The 15234-nt window shown below is 35.7% G+C and overlaps 1 protein-coding gene across 1 annotated transcript in view; it reads right to left on the reverse strand.

The window, feature by feature from the left end:
* Positions 1-15234, reverse strand: part of LOC148949348 (bone morphogenetic protein 2-like) — a 39542-nt gene that overhangs the window by 11772 nt on the left and 12536 nt on the right. The window contains exon 3 of the mRNA XM_089093384.1: positions 4876-5088. Coding sequence (XP_088949510.1) covers positions 4876-5088 — 213 coding nt within the window. The remainder of the gene's footprint in view (positions 1-4875; positions 5089-15234) is intronic.

Here is a 15234-nt window from a genome sequence, read left to right on the forward strand (position 1 = left end):
AATATACGTCATGAGGCCTTAGACCCTTGCCCCTCAAAAGGATCTATTGATATTCCCCTAATAGCTTGTCCAGAGCTTTGCAATACTGTACTACTACTACAAGTAACTGACTGGTACTCACCGAAATGTTAGAAGCCTGCGCTTTGCTGCGGCGCTACCTCTTTGTTAATAGAAAATATACTAGAAATCATTTCGTTTGAATGAGCCCTCTCCCAATGTTTTACAACCAGTAGTTCGATATGATATCCCTCCCCCTAAAAAAATAAACAGGTATCCGTGACCTTTTTTGTGGGGAATATGTTAAATATTGACGTATCAGGGTTCTCAGACATGTTAAATCTAAAGGCATAAGTTTCAACAAGATCACATACTGACGTGGGGATCCTTGTAAATTATATATGCCAATGAATATTGTTTAATAAAATTAAAATTAATGAATTTCACAACAGTATAAAAAACAGATTCTTTTATGCATATATTGTTATTAAGATTCCGTTTCAAAGAGTTTCTGTTTCTATTGACAATTGTCACTTTTTACTTACAGTTCATTACCAGGAACAGTTTGAATATTTATACATTCCAACCATTTAAAGACTAAAAATCTCAAAGTTCAGTGACGAAGGAAGTTAAGAAACGGAAACAACTGCAGTTAAAACTAAAAAGTAAATAAAGTTATTATACCTGAATTACTCGACTTTAGTGGAAGTTCCACTGCAATGCACTATTGACTAAATAATTTGAAGTTTTTGTATTCTTGTTTCAAGTAATGAAAAATCGGACTTATTAAGTCTTTTGGCAGACATACGAATTATTGTCAAGGAATTTCAATATCGTTACATTCTCCAAAACCCCCACAGGGTTGTTGAACCATTTATAGGCATACAAAAGGCATGGAGGAGGGGGGTTCCCAGAAAAATTGAAAGGTAGTGTTCTAAAATTTCAATCTTTGTATTTCTGACCCTCCCTCCACTTCGACTTGTTGGCAGTTATGGTTGAAGAGTATATTACAAGCTTGAACGCATGCCAAGATTGATTGACTACAGAAAAAACGTTCCAACGTGCAAAATATAGGAGAACACTTAATAAAATATAAAAGTAATAAAAAAAAATATACCTATAAAAAAGTGCAAATACAGGAAAACACCTTATATACGGTTTGAATAACCATGGAAACACCTTTTTTTTTATACAGAATAAAAAAAAGCACTATATAGTAAGTCATATATTGCCTAAAAATGGTTTGCAATATGGTTTTAATCAGTACATCATCACTTTCTACTCTTGTAATGAAAAAAATTTAATATTCTTTTAAGCAAGAATTTTTCCTTTAAGCAAAATTAAGAGTTAAAATATTCGGATAAAACGGCAAAAATCCTGACTAGCAAGGCAATGAATCAATCAATCATCATGGCAGGGTTGGTAGAACCCAGGCACATATAGAGGAAAGCTGTAATTAGAGTCTACCATAAAAATAACCATAAATGGTGAAATAACCAATTCATATGATCTTTTTAAATAAAGATCTAAGTAATTTTGAAATGTCTGGGAAATAATTTCAAATGGTTGTTTAAATTACAATTTTTATTTCTTAGAGAATTATCAGAACACAGTGACCCTGTTAACATAAAGGGTATTAGGATGGATTTTTGTCAAACTGAGAGTCGGCCCTACTCAGGCATGCTTTCTAGAATTTTTGGACCCGTTTTTGGGGAGAGTGCGGGGGGAATTTGTCATAACCACAAAAAAAGCGAGCTTTATCAGCAACTTAGGAAAGCATTGGGACGATTATAAAAACTTCAGAGATTTTGCAGGAAGGGGGCCAGAAGGCTCACTCTATCTATGACTCTACCTACATTTCTGTTACCAGTCTTCCTAAACAAAGCAAGCAGGATCCCTCAGTTTACCCTCACCCAACACCTTCTTGGGTTTGCAAGATACATACAGTTTTGTTGGTCAAAGTTTATTTGACCACTTGCTGAAATACATGAAAACGATACGTGTAATATTACTTCTGCTTTTATTCATTTCTCACTTAATTAAAGCACAGACTTAATTCTCTCGACTTAAATACACAGAATGAACTAAGATTAGTCGGAAAACATACACCAAAGAGGGAAAAAGGATAAACCAAGAAAGGAGTTGCCCCCCCCCCCTAAAAATTAGCCAAACAGTTCCAAAATGTTCCACTATTGAGATCCATATAGCCTAGATCACTATTCAATTGTCCTTGTCTTTTTAATTAGCACATCTAGCCTTTATTCTAAATCTAGCAGATCTAACTCTTACCCTATATACTAGCACTAGAACTATAGCCACATATTATTAGGTGCCCGTGCTTCAAAAGTCATAACATCTAAGATAGAAGCGGAAGTAGGCGGCCCCTAAGATCTTCTCTTCCCTCCCCCTGATGTTAAAATTTTTCCAGTTTTACAGTAATCTTCCACAGTAGTTCTCCCGTATTTTCCCTATTTTGTCAATTTTTCTGTTTTCCACAAATATCTTCAGAGATAGGCTATCTTGTTAGGCTATTGTAATATATTCGGGTTTTTCTTTTCTAATATATCTTCAGACGTAGGCTAGCCTCTAAGGATATTCTTATACATTTTTTCCCAAGCTTGTATTGTTTAAGTTTCCTACTTGAGAATTCTTAGCTAAAACTTTTGTTTCCTCGAATCAACAGAAAATTGAAGCAAAGATTGTTAGTTAACACGTGAACGGCAAAAAAGCCTTTGGCCATGATTTACTGTGGTCCCTTATTATCTTTAACGACGGTTTTTGGAAGAAGTTTAGTAGGTTATTCAGCTTTTTTTTGTATTATTTTAAATACTATCTTAGATAACAAAACTAAGCATCATTCATGTTAAGTTATGCTGTAGGCCTACCTTGAGAAAATAATAATTGAGCTACAAGCTACAAATAAATAGCCTGTAATAGTTATGGTCGGACCGCGCAAGTTACATTAAGAAAAAGAAAACAAAATATCAATGACAATGATGTTAGCAGTATTTTAGATAAGTTTAACAGTTGATCAACCGAAAATATGTGTGGTATGACTCAACAAAAACATCAGGCTGATTGACAACTGGAACTACGAACCACACAGAGACTGCATTTTAGTGACTCTTATCTAAGATGGAACAGCATTCTTACAACTTTAAGGATGGTTGCAATCAATGATCTATTCTGACGAGGATAAAACACCACAATTAATCACAGGGAAAGACAAATATATGGGTCCTAGGAGTATTCCCCCAGAAAAATGCACCCCGCTCTGTTGAGTTCACTTCAAAAGGCTTTTTTTTGTTAGCACTGAGTCGCAGGTCCTTGCCGAAATATCTGCTTTTGTCTTTTTGTTGTTTTTTTCCACTGACTGAAAATCACCATCACTTTCTTGATTTATTTTTGGTTGTTTTCTGTGCTTTTTTTTTATTAAACATCCCCCGAAAAATTTCCCCATGAAAGTTCGTCCCACATGCAAAATTGAGCAGGCAAAGAGAAAGAGTATTATAATATTCCACATTTTACCGACTGATTTTTACAAAAACTTGAACCAGTAAAATAGCGGCTCTTCACGCCACTATTTTAAACCGACTCAAATTTTTAGTCGAACTGGCAGAAAACATTGCGGGAGGGTGCTCTCCTACCCCTATACGTGAAGCCCGGCTTACAACTGTAGTACATGATGCCAGTTCACCCCTCGCGATCGAGAAAGCGTTCACCAGGCGCACATCAGAAGGTTTCCTCGTCTCAATTACCTTACTTGTATGGACTACGTGACTTTGCACGAATAAATGCGCAACCGTGCTGGATTACTTACTCCACAACTTGGAATTTCATAACATTATTTTTTTATTTTTAAATTGATCGCCTACCTCAAATTTTTTAATCGATAGCCACTTGATCATCCATGGGATAGAATCGTAGTCTGTTGCCACAAAATGCCACTTTCCTGTGACGCAATCTTTTTGGGTTACTTTAAAAGGGCTCTAGAACTTCTAATTGCTTTTCGAATGAGCCCTCTTATTACCTTCAAGGAAAATCGGTGAACCATTTGTGACCACTAAGACTAGTGACCAGTGGCACTAATTAATATTTTGTTTTGGAGGGGTGAGCATTTTTTTCTGATTTTATAATGAAGATATTAAAATGATTTTTTTTAACCTAAGAGGGACATCTTTTTGCCTTTTGCGGTAGACAACTGCTTCCCCCCTATTTGAAGCACCTGCTAGCGAAGACTATCCATCTGTTCCCTCGCAGGAATTGTACGAACCTCCCCAAGACGTTAAGTCATATTCATCAATGCGGCACGAGGTCCACACTTTTCGTAAATACCAGAGAGGTCAGACCCTTACTATCAGGGCCGTATCCAGGATTTTTGTTCAGGGGGGGTTTTACCAATTTTTGACTTTTTTTGGGGGGGTTTTACTAATTTTTGACTCAGTTTTCGACTAATTTTACTGATTTTTACCTAGGTTTTACTAATTTTCGACTTATTTTCGAGTCGGTAAAAAAATTTCGGGGGGGGGGAGGTTCAAACCGGGTAACCCCCCCCCTGGATACGGCCATGCTTACTATAGTCGCAATAAGCTGAAACCAGTGGCATAGGGACAAAAGAAAGGACAAAATCTAAGTATTGCTCCCACAACACAATTAACAATTATCAACTAAGCGTTACCAAAATGAAGAGATAAAATACAATTGGTTAAAACCAGGGTTCAGTTTGTGAGGGGGAGGTTAAGGCACAAATATCTTATTTTCTGGAGAGGAGGGAGTAAGACCGTTGAAGAAACTCCACACAACCCCCTTTCAGAGATATGGGGAAAGAAGGAAGAGGGGTCCGTGAAAACACTAAAAATATGAAGAAAATATATTTACCCGATAGTGATGCAAAAGTACGGACTGTATTTGCATCTTGGGTATGCTTCCCGCTTAGATTTATGGAGGTTGTATCGACATCCATTCCGGTTTGTATTTTGTAGAGCTCTAACAAAAAATCTGGTATTACAATGTTCTCTCTCTTTGGGCGAGGTCGCTTCTTCATACCTAGCATTTGTAGCAAATTTGTTTCTAGTTCTGAGGTAGCTTCACCTAAAATGCATTTGTATAAATTTCTGAGGAATGTATCAAATTGTCAAATCTGTACAAATGATTGTCTTTCACCGAAAGATATTTCTAGCGCATGATGTTACAGCTAGGAAATAAGGTCACTTGACAACGTCCTATCGTCAAAAATAGTGCCGATCGTTCCGTCAACGCCATTATTCTTTCACTATCGAATCCATGGGATAACTAAGGATTTAAGAAGAGGATGACTTTGTTCTTCTTCGACTTCAATTTTGCATATGCAGAATTGCTGAATTAGCTCTGGTTCATCAACATAATTTGCCATTCTTACTGCCCTTACTACTTAACTGATTATTTTCCACAATCCTTCTTATTAATCTCACAATAGGGTTGTAAATTTAAATTTTTTGATTTCATATTTAAATCAAATTCTTATCGAATCTGAAATCATGATAGCATAGTATTCCAGGAAATACCAACTAAGTTACAATCAAGTTTTGGGTCAAAAATATGGGAAGAAATATTCGGAACTTTCCTAGACGCCTGACAGCCTTCAATGGCCGAGAAAGACTATATCTTACATCATTACAGGGAAAATCCCATCACAACACTGTTCAGCCGTTTTTGTAGTAGGATGTTTAAGCATTAGCTGTTTTAATGAATTCTTGACCGACATTAAAATACTTAAGAAGAAGTGGAGACAGTGTTGAGCCGAAAGAAAGGGGCAACAAATCAGGACGAAGATTCGAACCGAGATATATATTTCCTGCCAAACTTTTTTTTTCTTTTTTTTACAGATTTGAAGAGGTTTTTGATCAAAAACTGAGATCTTGGAAGCAGTGGCATCAACTGAGAGAGTACTTTCATTGACAAACGCTTTTTATTTTGGAATTTCCATTGAACAAAAAACTTGAAAAACAACCGAAGTACTACTCATTAATGTTGAAGAACATAAATTGTTATCTTGCATCAGCTTTCCTTGGCTTTCTAGAGACAACTGTTTCTTTTGGAAAAGCTATATCTTTTAAGTTCCTCTCCCCAAATTAAGACCATTCGAAGTCGTTCTTAAATACGCATAAAATATGCCATGAGCGCATCATGCTCTCATTCTTAGTATAAAATAATTTCATTTTTTGGATTGCCGAAAAACAATTATTTCTCACTTTTTAGTGCGTTTGGAGATAAAAGCATTTTTTTACAGAAAAAAAACCTTTTGTAAATTTTTCCCTTTTTACTAGAAATAGGTGGGCTATTGTGTGGGAAAGGGGGCCAGATGCATAAATGAGCGTGTTTCAATACCCAAATTTTCCAAATCTGGATAAGCCTTCAGATAAACATAGGAAGAGGTATGACGGGGGGGGGCAGGAATTAATCTCTTATACCACTTCATTTACACAAAGCCTGAATAAGGGTGTTGCGGGGTGATACCTCTTTTTTTATTGCAGAAAAACGTTTCTGACTTCTATTTTAAAGCTTCATTTAACTAAAGTAATTTGCTTCGTATTTCGTAAAAACATATGCAATGATGTGTAAGTGCTATTTTGAAGGAGGGGTTGTGGATCATTTTGTATGCGGGAGATGCTTCAAAGTGTGCATTTTAATGCCAAACATCCTAACTCTCGTTGAGGCTTCAGATAAATATAGAATGAGGTCTAGTGAAGGAGAGGGAGTTAGAAATTGATATATTATATTTCCCTCTTGATTTCTCGTAATATTTGTAGTTTACGCCTTTATCATGAAAGAAAAGAGTAACATTAAACCCTAGGACAAGCAAAATTCAAAGACAAGCCTGGGATAAAGGCCGTGAATTATGCGCACTGTCAATTCATTACAGATAGATTTTATAGGGGAAAAAAGGGGGAGGGCATGTTCGATCTTGGGAGTCCAGTGAGTTGAAACTTTCAGAGATTATTTTCTTGGTCAACATAGCATCAACACTTTGTTGTGGGAAGGAGTTAGGGACCTGCAAATGAGCGACAAAAAGCTATCTTACAAACGTGGAAACTGCAAGTTCTTATTAAAAAATTTCTTCTTTTCTCCATTATTTTATTTCTCGTACTTTATTTATGGCTGCTCAATTTTGCAAGTGGGGCAAAGTTTCCACGAGGGAATTTTCTGGGGATAATTTTCAGGGAGAAAATGCGCTTAATATCGTTTACATTATCTCAACCTTTGCAGACAATGATGCATACCTTATACATTTTTGGGAAATATTGTCAAAAATCCATGTCTTGAAAAAATTAGTTCGATTTTTTTGTGTGGGTGGGGGGGGGAGGGGTTTGATACTAGCGTGCACGTAGTCACTAAGGTTGTTATTGCCCATCAAGGGTGCCGGCAGAAAATTTTCCTGGGAGGGGAGGGGCAGACGCCAAAATAACAGTGGTCGTTGGGTGACAGTTTAGGTGGTTTTGGGCACCAAACTACGACATTACCTCCAAGAGGACGAATTTTCAATCAATGTAAAATCCTGAGGAGCTGATTGATTTTAAAGTATCAATAACTATATTTTAGGCTTCCCAGTTGCAAAAGAAGTAATGCCACACGGTGGTAGTAATGGTTTCAACCAAGTTGATTCGCTTATTTGTAATGACATTAGGCTACCTTTGGTGATCTGTAATGGCGTATCAGCTATAATGAGGGGAGTGAGTCATTGTTTAGGTGGGGCTAATCGCCCCTCATGAGGCTTCAGATAAATGTTGAAAGAGGAAGGGGGAGTAGGAATTAATTAAAATGTTTCTCTATACAGCTATATCTACCAGCACAGAGGTGGGAAAGGTAAGGCAGGTCATCATCAGCCCCGCCATGAAATTTCTTTGGGGTGGCAAATACTGCTGGGAACTTAGTTTTCGGCAAATTTAAATGATAATATTTTTCTTTTTTTATTTATATGAAGTACTTTAATATATTAAAAAAAAACCCATATGTAATGTATTTATCGATAAGAAAATCCTATTGTAGAGGTTAAGATGACTTCAGTTATGTAGAAGATCAAAAGTCTCACAGAATCTCCTTCCGTAAAAACAATAATATTCCTTTTAATCCAAACAAAATTCTTTAGTAGTAATATTAACAAGGATTTTTTTTTACCGAAATAACTATTCATCGCCAATTTTTTAAGTATATTCAAATTCAAAATTGAAATTATAATTTTAAAAATGAAACGTTACTAATAAATACGCTATAATATGACAACACATTTTAAGAGTAATTGATTATGGGATTGAAAGGCCGGCATTTCAAAGCGTATTTAGGTTTTGTCCCTGTAATATTTGGAAAACAATCAGAAATTAAATAAAAAAGAGCTTTTCAAATAAAAGAAAAGAACAGATCTAAACCTATTTGAACAGATTATTCTTTGTATGAAGGGGGCTCTCTCCTCCTTAGCTCCTCACTGTTTCCTGTGAACTTTGTTTTTTCCCCAATTTTTAAAGAAAATTTGCAATTGGAAAAACATATTCTTCAAAGCACTACAAAACTTTTTTTTTTAATGAGCAAGGTGTCGAATTTACTTTTCCTTTTATATACAGAGTAATTTATATTTGTTTTAAGTTTTAAACTTGCTTTAGTTGAAAACCTTTTCTATTTGTTTAATTACATTACATGAAACTGTAGGCTAAAGTTTTATGAATACAATACTTTTGGTAACGCAGAAAAAAGATCAATATTTCAATGATATCTGTTTGGATTTGATGGGTAATTAAACAGTTCGTGGTAATGAAATGTAAGTAAGGGGCGATCTGGCTCAATAGTAACCAAAACTCTAAAAAACGGAATTTTAATACCAATAGATATAGCAAAAAAAAAACTGGCTTACTATGCCGATTCCAAATATAGTAGTTTCATTAAGTTTATTCTTACCTATCAAACGCTACAAGCCTGAGATAATTTGTCTGATTTTCGAAAAAAAGTCATATAACTTTAATGAAAATCACACCATCAGATTCAGCGTATCAAAGAACCCTACTGTAGATGTTTCACGCTCTTATCTACAAAAATTCGAAATTTTGTAATTTTTACCAGAAGAAAAATCTCGGATGCGTGTTGATTTGTTTTTTTTTTCCCAAGGGATGATCGTATCAACCCAGTAGGCCTAGAACGTCGGGAGAGGGTTCATTCTAACGGAAATGAAAAGTTCTAGTGGCCTTTTCAAGTGACCAAAAAAATTGGAGGGCAACTAGGCCCCCTCCCACGCGACTCTTTATCCCAAAATCTTTCATTCAAAATTTTGAGTTTTTTTTTGTTCAGCATAGTTGAAAGGCCCAATTAAAATGTCTTTGGAGATAAAATGACCCCCTACAGCCCCTGGGGAAAGCTTTTTCAAGTTCAAGTTCCAAGTTTTAAGTTATAAAATTCGCCCATTGTTTTATTTGTTATTGGGAAGTATGCATACATTTTTCGGGTGGGATGGGAAGGACGGATTTTCTGCTGAGAGAATATTCAATGGAGAGGATAGTTTCCAGGGGGTGAAATTTTCAGAAGAAATTTTACAAAGGGTGAATTTGCCAGAATTCATATACGAAATTTCTTTATATGTCTTGCTTTCTCCTTACCGATTCAATTTTACGCATGGAAATGTTAAGGGTAATTTTCCGGGGTAAATTTTCACCAGTATTGAATTGTCCAGAGGATATTTCAATGGGGAGGGGTATTTTTCCGTGGAGGTAGAGCCAGGGATCCTGGCGTTATTAAAAAAAACGATCAGAAAAAAACAAGTTTTTTTCAACTGAAAGTAAGGAGCAACATTAAAACTTAAAACGAACAGAAATTATTACGTATATGAAGGGGGTTGTTCCCTCCTGAACATTTCGCTCTTTATGCTAAAGTTTAAATTTCGTCCGAATTCTTTAAAAACAACTAAGACACAAGGGTCGTTTAATTAGAGAAATAAGTAACTTTTTTTAAAGTGCCGAAAAACTAGCGTGAAGAGCGAGTGTTGAGGAGGGGGGTAACCAAATAATTTCTGTTCGTTTTAAGTTTTAATGTTGCTCCTTACTTTCTGTTAAAAAAGTTGTTTTCTTTTCTTTATTTAATGAAGCTTAGAGATGAACAATTTTCTAAAGGCAATGGAAAAACTATGTCAATTAAATTAAAATTATATAAAAAAAAAAAAAAAAGTAAGCATTAAAAAAAAATACACAAAACAATAGCCTACTTACAAAAACTAAGATATAAACTCCCAGCATTCAGTTCTGTCGAGCAATGCCGAAGCGTTGAACGGGTATTTATTAGCAATATCGATAGTTTTGAACTTGGTTATCAACATCAAACACCAAACTATTTAATGCCTTTAGACTCAGTGTTTATAAAAAAGTAACGTATTATCAAAGTAGTTTGGGTACTTGTGCATTATATCCTACACACCGCTATAGACTGTATAGGGAAATGCTTCAGGAAACCCGTCAAACGGGTATTTGCAATGAATAAATGGATCGCAAAGTGTGGTTTGTCATTCCGATTACAATGTTTAAACTATTGTTTTTGGGGGTTTAGGGGGAGGGAAGGTACCTAGGTTAGGTTACGTATTTAATATATGCTATGCTTTACCCCCCCCCCCCTAATGTGCAAATATAGAGCCCAAATTTGTTTCTGAAGTATTATATTTTTCTCCTATTTTATTTCATTAGCATTAACCAAACTTGACTTCTTTCGTGTGTAGGATATAATGCACAAGTACCGTAGTTTGTTCAAAGTAAAACATTAAAACTAAGATTAAGAAAATCAAGTAAAAAATTTCAATTCATATTTTTAACCTAATTTTGAATACCAAAAGCCAGTATATTTGACACCTTTATACTTTATAACTGTAAAAAAATTATATCTTTTTCAAAGTGATAACTAGATAAATACAATCACTCCTGGAAAAAAAAATTTATAATAACACACAAAAAACGTATCCGTTAAGGGGGAAATACAGAAATTCCCAGCATTCCGTTCGGGGGAACCATTTCTGATTATAGTGGCTTCATAAATCAGCGCATGAGTACTCTTGCAATGCAATCAAAAGTTGACGCCATATTTTTTACCGAAATTGCCCCTTGTTAAGTTTTTTCCTTGTGTTTTCCTTAATTATACGAACTTTCTAGAGTTCTAATAACTGAACTAATTACTAATAAACAAATACATATTTAGGATCCCCATAAAAAGCTGATTCTTTGACTGAATGTTATCAATAGTTAGGCTCTTATACTTTCGTTATTGCCATGGATCGTTATTTACTTACCATTCATTACTAAGAAGATTTTGATTTTTTTTTTTTTTTTAGCTCCAACCAAATCATATATAAAAAAAATGTTTGTGGAAAACTAATTAGGGGTAACCCAGTCATAAATTAGAACTAATATTTTCCTTATTATGGGTCAAAATCTATCGGAAGGCAGCCAACAATGGGGCAACAAACTTTTTTTTATGGTTTTTCCCTATTCTGCTCTCTTTCCTTTGGTTTCCTTATAATTACATTATAGTACCAAATTTCAAAGACTTGCCGGCGCCCATGTTGCGCATGAGTATTTCTTGACACATTATAGGTAATTTCTTTATAAGAAGTTAAGAAATCCGAGAAACGTCACCGTCGGAATCATCACAGCCGATTATCGGACGTGATGATTACTCCATCTAAAAATAATTAAGAAAAAAAAAAATTTTTTTACATAAAAAAATGTCTACTTTTTTTCAACAACGCTAGTGGCCTTCTGGATGATCCTAAAATGATGATTAAGGGCTCATTCGATAGACAATTCTTCAATATCTGCTTATTATAAATTCTGTCTGACAGCAAAGGATGAATTACCATATAGCACCGAAAATTACCGTTTTTCTTGCCTCGTCAATTTTTTCCCCACATGGTCGTAGGCTCTAAGATTAATAAGGGCTCATTTCAAATGCACTCTTTTGTCTATCCACTTTTTATAAAGCCCTTCTATTAGTTCAAGGACAAAGCACCAAATGGCGTAAACAATAAATAAAAGTTCAAATAGGGATAAAATCCTTTTAATAGACAGTGATGATGATAACAGTGATATAAATTTACAAAAATACTGGATATTTCGGTCACATATGCAGTGACCGTCATCAGTAGTAAAACTAAAATAGTTTTACTACTGATGACGGTCACTGCACATGTGACCGAAATATCTAGTATTTTTGTAAATTTATATCATTGTTATCATCATCGCTGTCTATTAAAAGGATTTTATCCCTATTTGAACTTTTATTTATCGTCATGGAAAGGCAGTGTGGTCTCCGAAATTATCGGCGTAAACAATTAAGGATTTTCGGTGTAACTGGATTTCCCCAGTGCTAGTAGCCTGTTGGAGGGTCATGGGTGGTCGCAAACTTATCTAAGGAATGAGCCCCCGGTGCTAAGGGTCATCCTTCAGATAACTTTTTTTGCCTATCTGATTTTTATAAACCCACTATGACTACATTACTGAAATGCCATGTGGTGGGAAAAATGGCAATTTTTGGTTCAATCTCTAAGGCTAACAAGACCTAATAGGCTAGAAGACTGTTTAAACCCATTCTAGAGACGATTATTCAACAAGCTTCCTTTATATGAATATAAAATAACATGATTTCTAACGCATCGTGCCGGATGCATCGCTGCCACTTGGAAATGAGCCTTATAACTGCTTAACAGATGAAGTAGAGGGTTGAAAAAAACCGGTTTCAGTAGCTATACAAAGGGTGATTAGTAAATGTACAAAGGGACCGCTCTAGTCTGCTCACTTATCTTGGTGCCAGCTCCTGTGCCGGTAAACTTCACTTCGAGGCGTCATTTACAGGATGGATAGGGATAGAAGGCTGGCTAGACTCTCCTAGGATGGATAGTACTAAGAGAATTGTTTGATGTGGACGTATTAAACATAGCAGACAAGGGTAGACACAGTCACTCCTTTTCTTAGGGTTTTACCTACTCGTGAGTCAGTGTCGAATTGTTTGAATAACAGCCGAATTATCTTTTACCATTATCTGATATTTATTTTAAATGGAATCATGTGGTAGTATTAGTGCTAGATCGAGGGAGAAGTATCCCCCCCCCCCCCCCAGGCTTGTATTTAGTTTCCCCGTATAATCTGTCAAGCAAAAAACAAAAATAACATGATAATCTAGGTAGCCACCCTTTTCTCAAAATCCGGGATTCGCTACTGAACAGCGTCAAATTCTATTAGCTGCCAATTTCTATGGCTATTGTAATTTAGTCCAGAAATGCTATAAAAGGAAGCTAGAACACATGAATCCTTCTGTATACGACTGTTGCGGATCAACACTACTATTTTGATAGTTGTTTTCCCCCTTTTATCAGTGGTCTGTATGAGAGACAAAATTGGAAACGTTTCCCATCAATATGGGAATCGTGACAGACCAAACTCCTATGATGGTTTTCAAACTTAATACATTATTTCAGAATCAGTCCTAGTTTGACAAAACTATCATTCTGCAACTGAGACCAATGTGACACAGCTATTGCAAATACAGTGCCCAGGACCATCTAAACAGAGGTTTAGTTACTTTAATTTTTAATATGTTTCAGTACCCCTATCTGAAAGACTATCCAACATCATTTTATGTAGACCTACTATATAGCATAATGAAAAAATACATGTAAATTTTTTTCAGATTTGTGTTGCAAAAATCATTAAAGACAACGTAATCCCATAAAAAGCTTAAAACCTTCATTTTTGTGAATCCTGTAATACTAGGAAAATATTGGATTAAGGGCGCTCTCCTAGGTTTTGGGTAACACGTGTAGGTCATTACAAGAGGGAAAGAGGGAGGATTGCGAGGTGCCACCCCCAACCTACATTCATGAGATTCCCCTTGTTTTTTTTTATACATCTCTGCGCTTGGCCTATTTTTCGCCTTATTTACGAAGATAAAAAAAAAAAAAAAATCACATGTGCCTGCCCGTTCTGGGGTGATGACATAAAATATTAGAAAACGCAAAAAAAATCAGAAGATGATTGATTCATTGAAATCGAAAACATCAATGCATCTTCTTTACAATTTCCCCAATTGTTTGTCCTTCTGACTTAATCAATCTGGCCTCTGAAGAACTCAATTATTGGCTTTTCTTTTACCGCCTACTAGGGTCGAAAATAGCTCAAGATATACCCTATTCAATTCGTTCCGATTGACAAAACATTATTCGCCGCTTTTTTGCTTAACCTAGTAACTTCACCTGTGGTTGATAGATTAATTGTTTTTGCAATTATTGTGTTTTGATTTTGGACGGCAAAGTTGTGTAGGACAGAATAAGTGAAAACCTCATACTCTAAAAGCATAAGAATTATTGTCTGAATTGTTTAGGCTGACAAAAAAAAAGGATCACAGAGGTACAAGTGTTTGAAGTCTGTTGTTTAAAATGCAAGGTTCTACTTTCAAAAGCAGAGTACTTAATTTCGACAAAGTGCTTAGGGGCTGAACACCTGGTTTTGAGCTAAGGGTTTGGTTTATCATTGTATCAGGGACAGCAAGGATTCATCTAACAGTAGATGCTTCTGGACTACGAAATTATGTATTAACTGCCGAATATAGCAAAAATATGACACGCGGGAAGAACACGGGTGGGATTCTACGATAAACAAACCTGTCAACACTCGTCGCTATTAATAATAAATATATTTTTGATGGTAGCTCGGTCCTGATAATGAATGGTGGGGTCAAGCATTTAGGGTTACAGACGTGAATTGCATCTATAAATACAATTTCAACATTAGCACAAAGGGATCAAATAACAATTATGATACATGTAGCAGTACTCTTGTGTAGCAAATAGCTACAAAAATATTTTAAAGTATTAGACACTTCTCCATCTCCTGTCCACATGACATCAAGATACATAATTAAACTGAAACTTTTTGAGGAACCTCAGTTGAACTTCTCAATAGACCAAACGGCTGCACGCATGTAACTTCGTGCAGACTAACAATACGTAGGCAGAGACCTATAAATAGGCGGTATTGCTGCTATTACAGATTCATCGCAGCGTCAAGCAGCTTGACACAAAAAAAAACAGACGGAAAAATAGACAAAGATAATAGTGCCAGGCCAAAGAAGACCCCTCCAAGATGAGTACCCAAGCAAGAAAACCGTGCTTTGCTATAGAGGGGCAGATTCGGGATGAGGCTCGGTAGGGCTGGAATAAGGACACCCCCAGCAGGGTCAATGTTC

This window comes from Artemia sp. Qi Xiang Cuo, chromosome 8 (genome assembly GCF_049724085.1).
Source record: "Artemia sp. Qi Xiang Cuo chromosome 8, ASM4972408v1, whole genome shotgun sequence".
In the NCBI taxonomy this organism is placed as follows: domain Eukaryota; kingdom Metazoa; phylum Arthropoda; class Branchiopoda; order Anostraca; family Artemiidae; genus Artemia; species Artemia sp. Qi Xiang Cuo.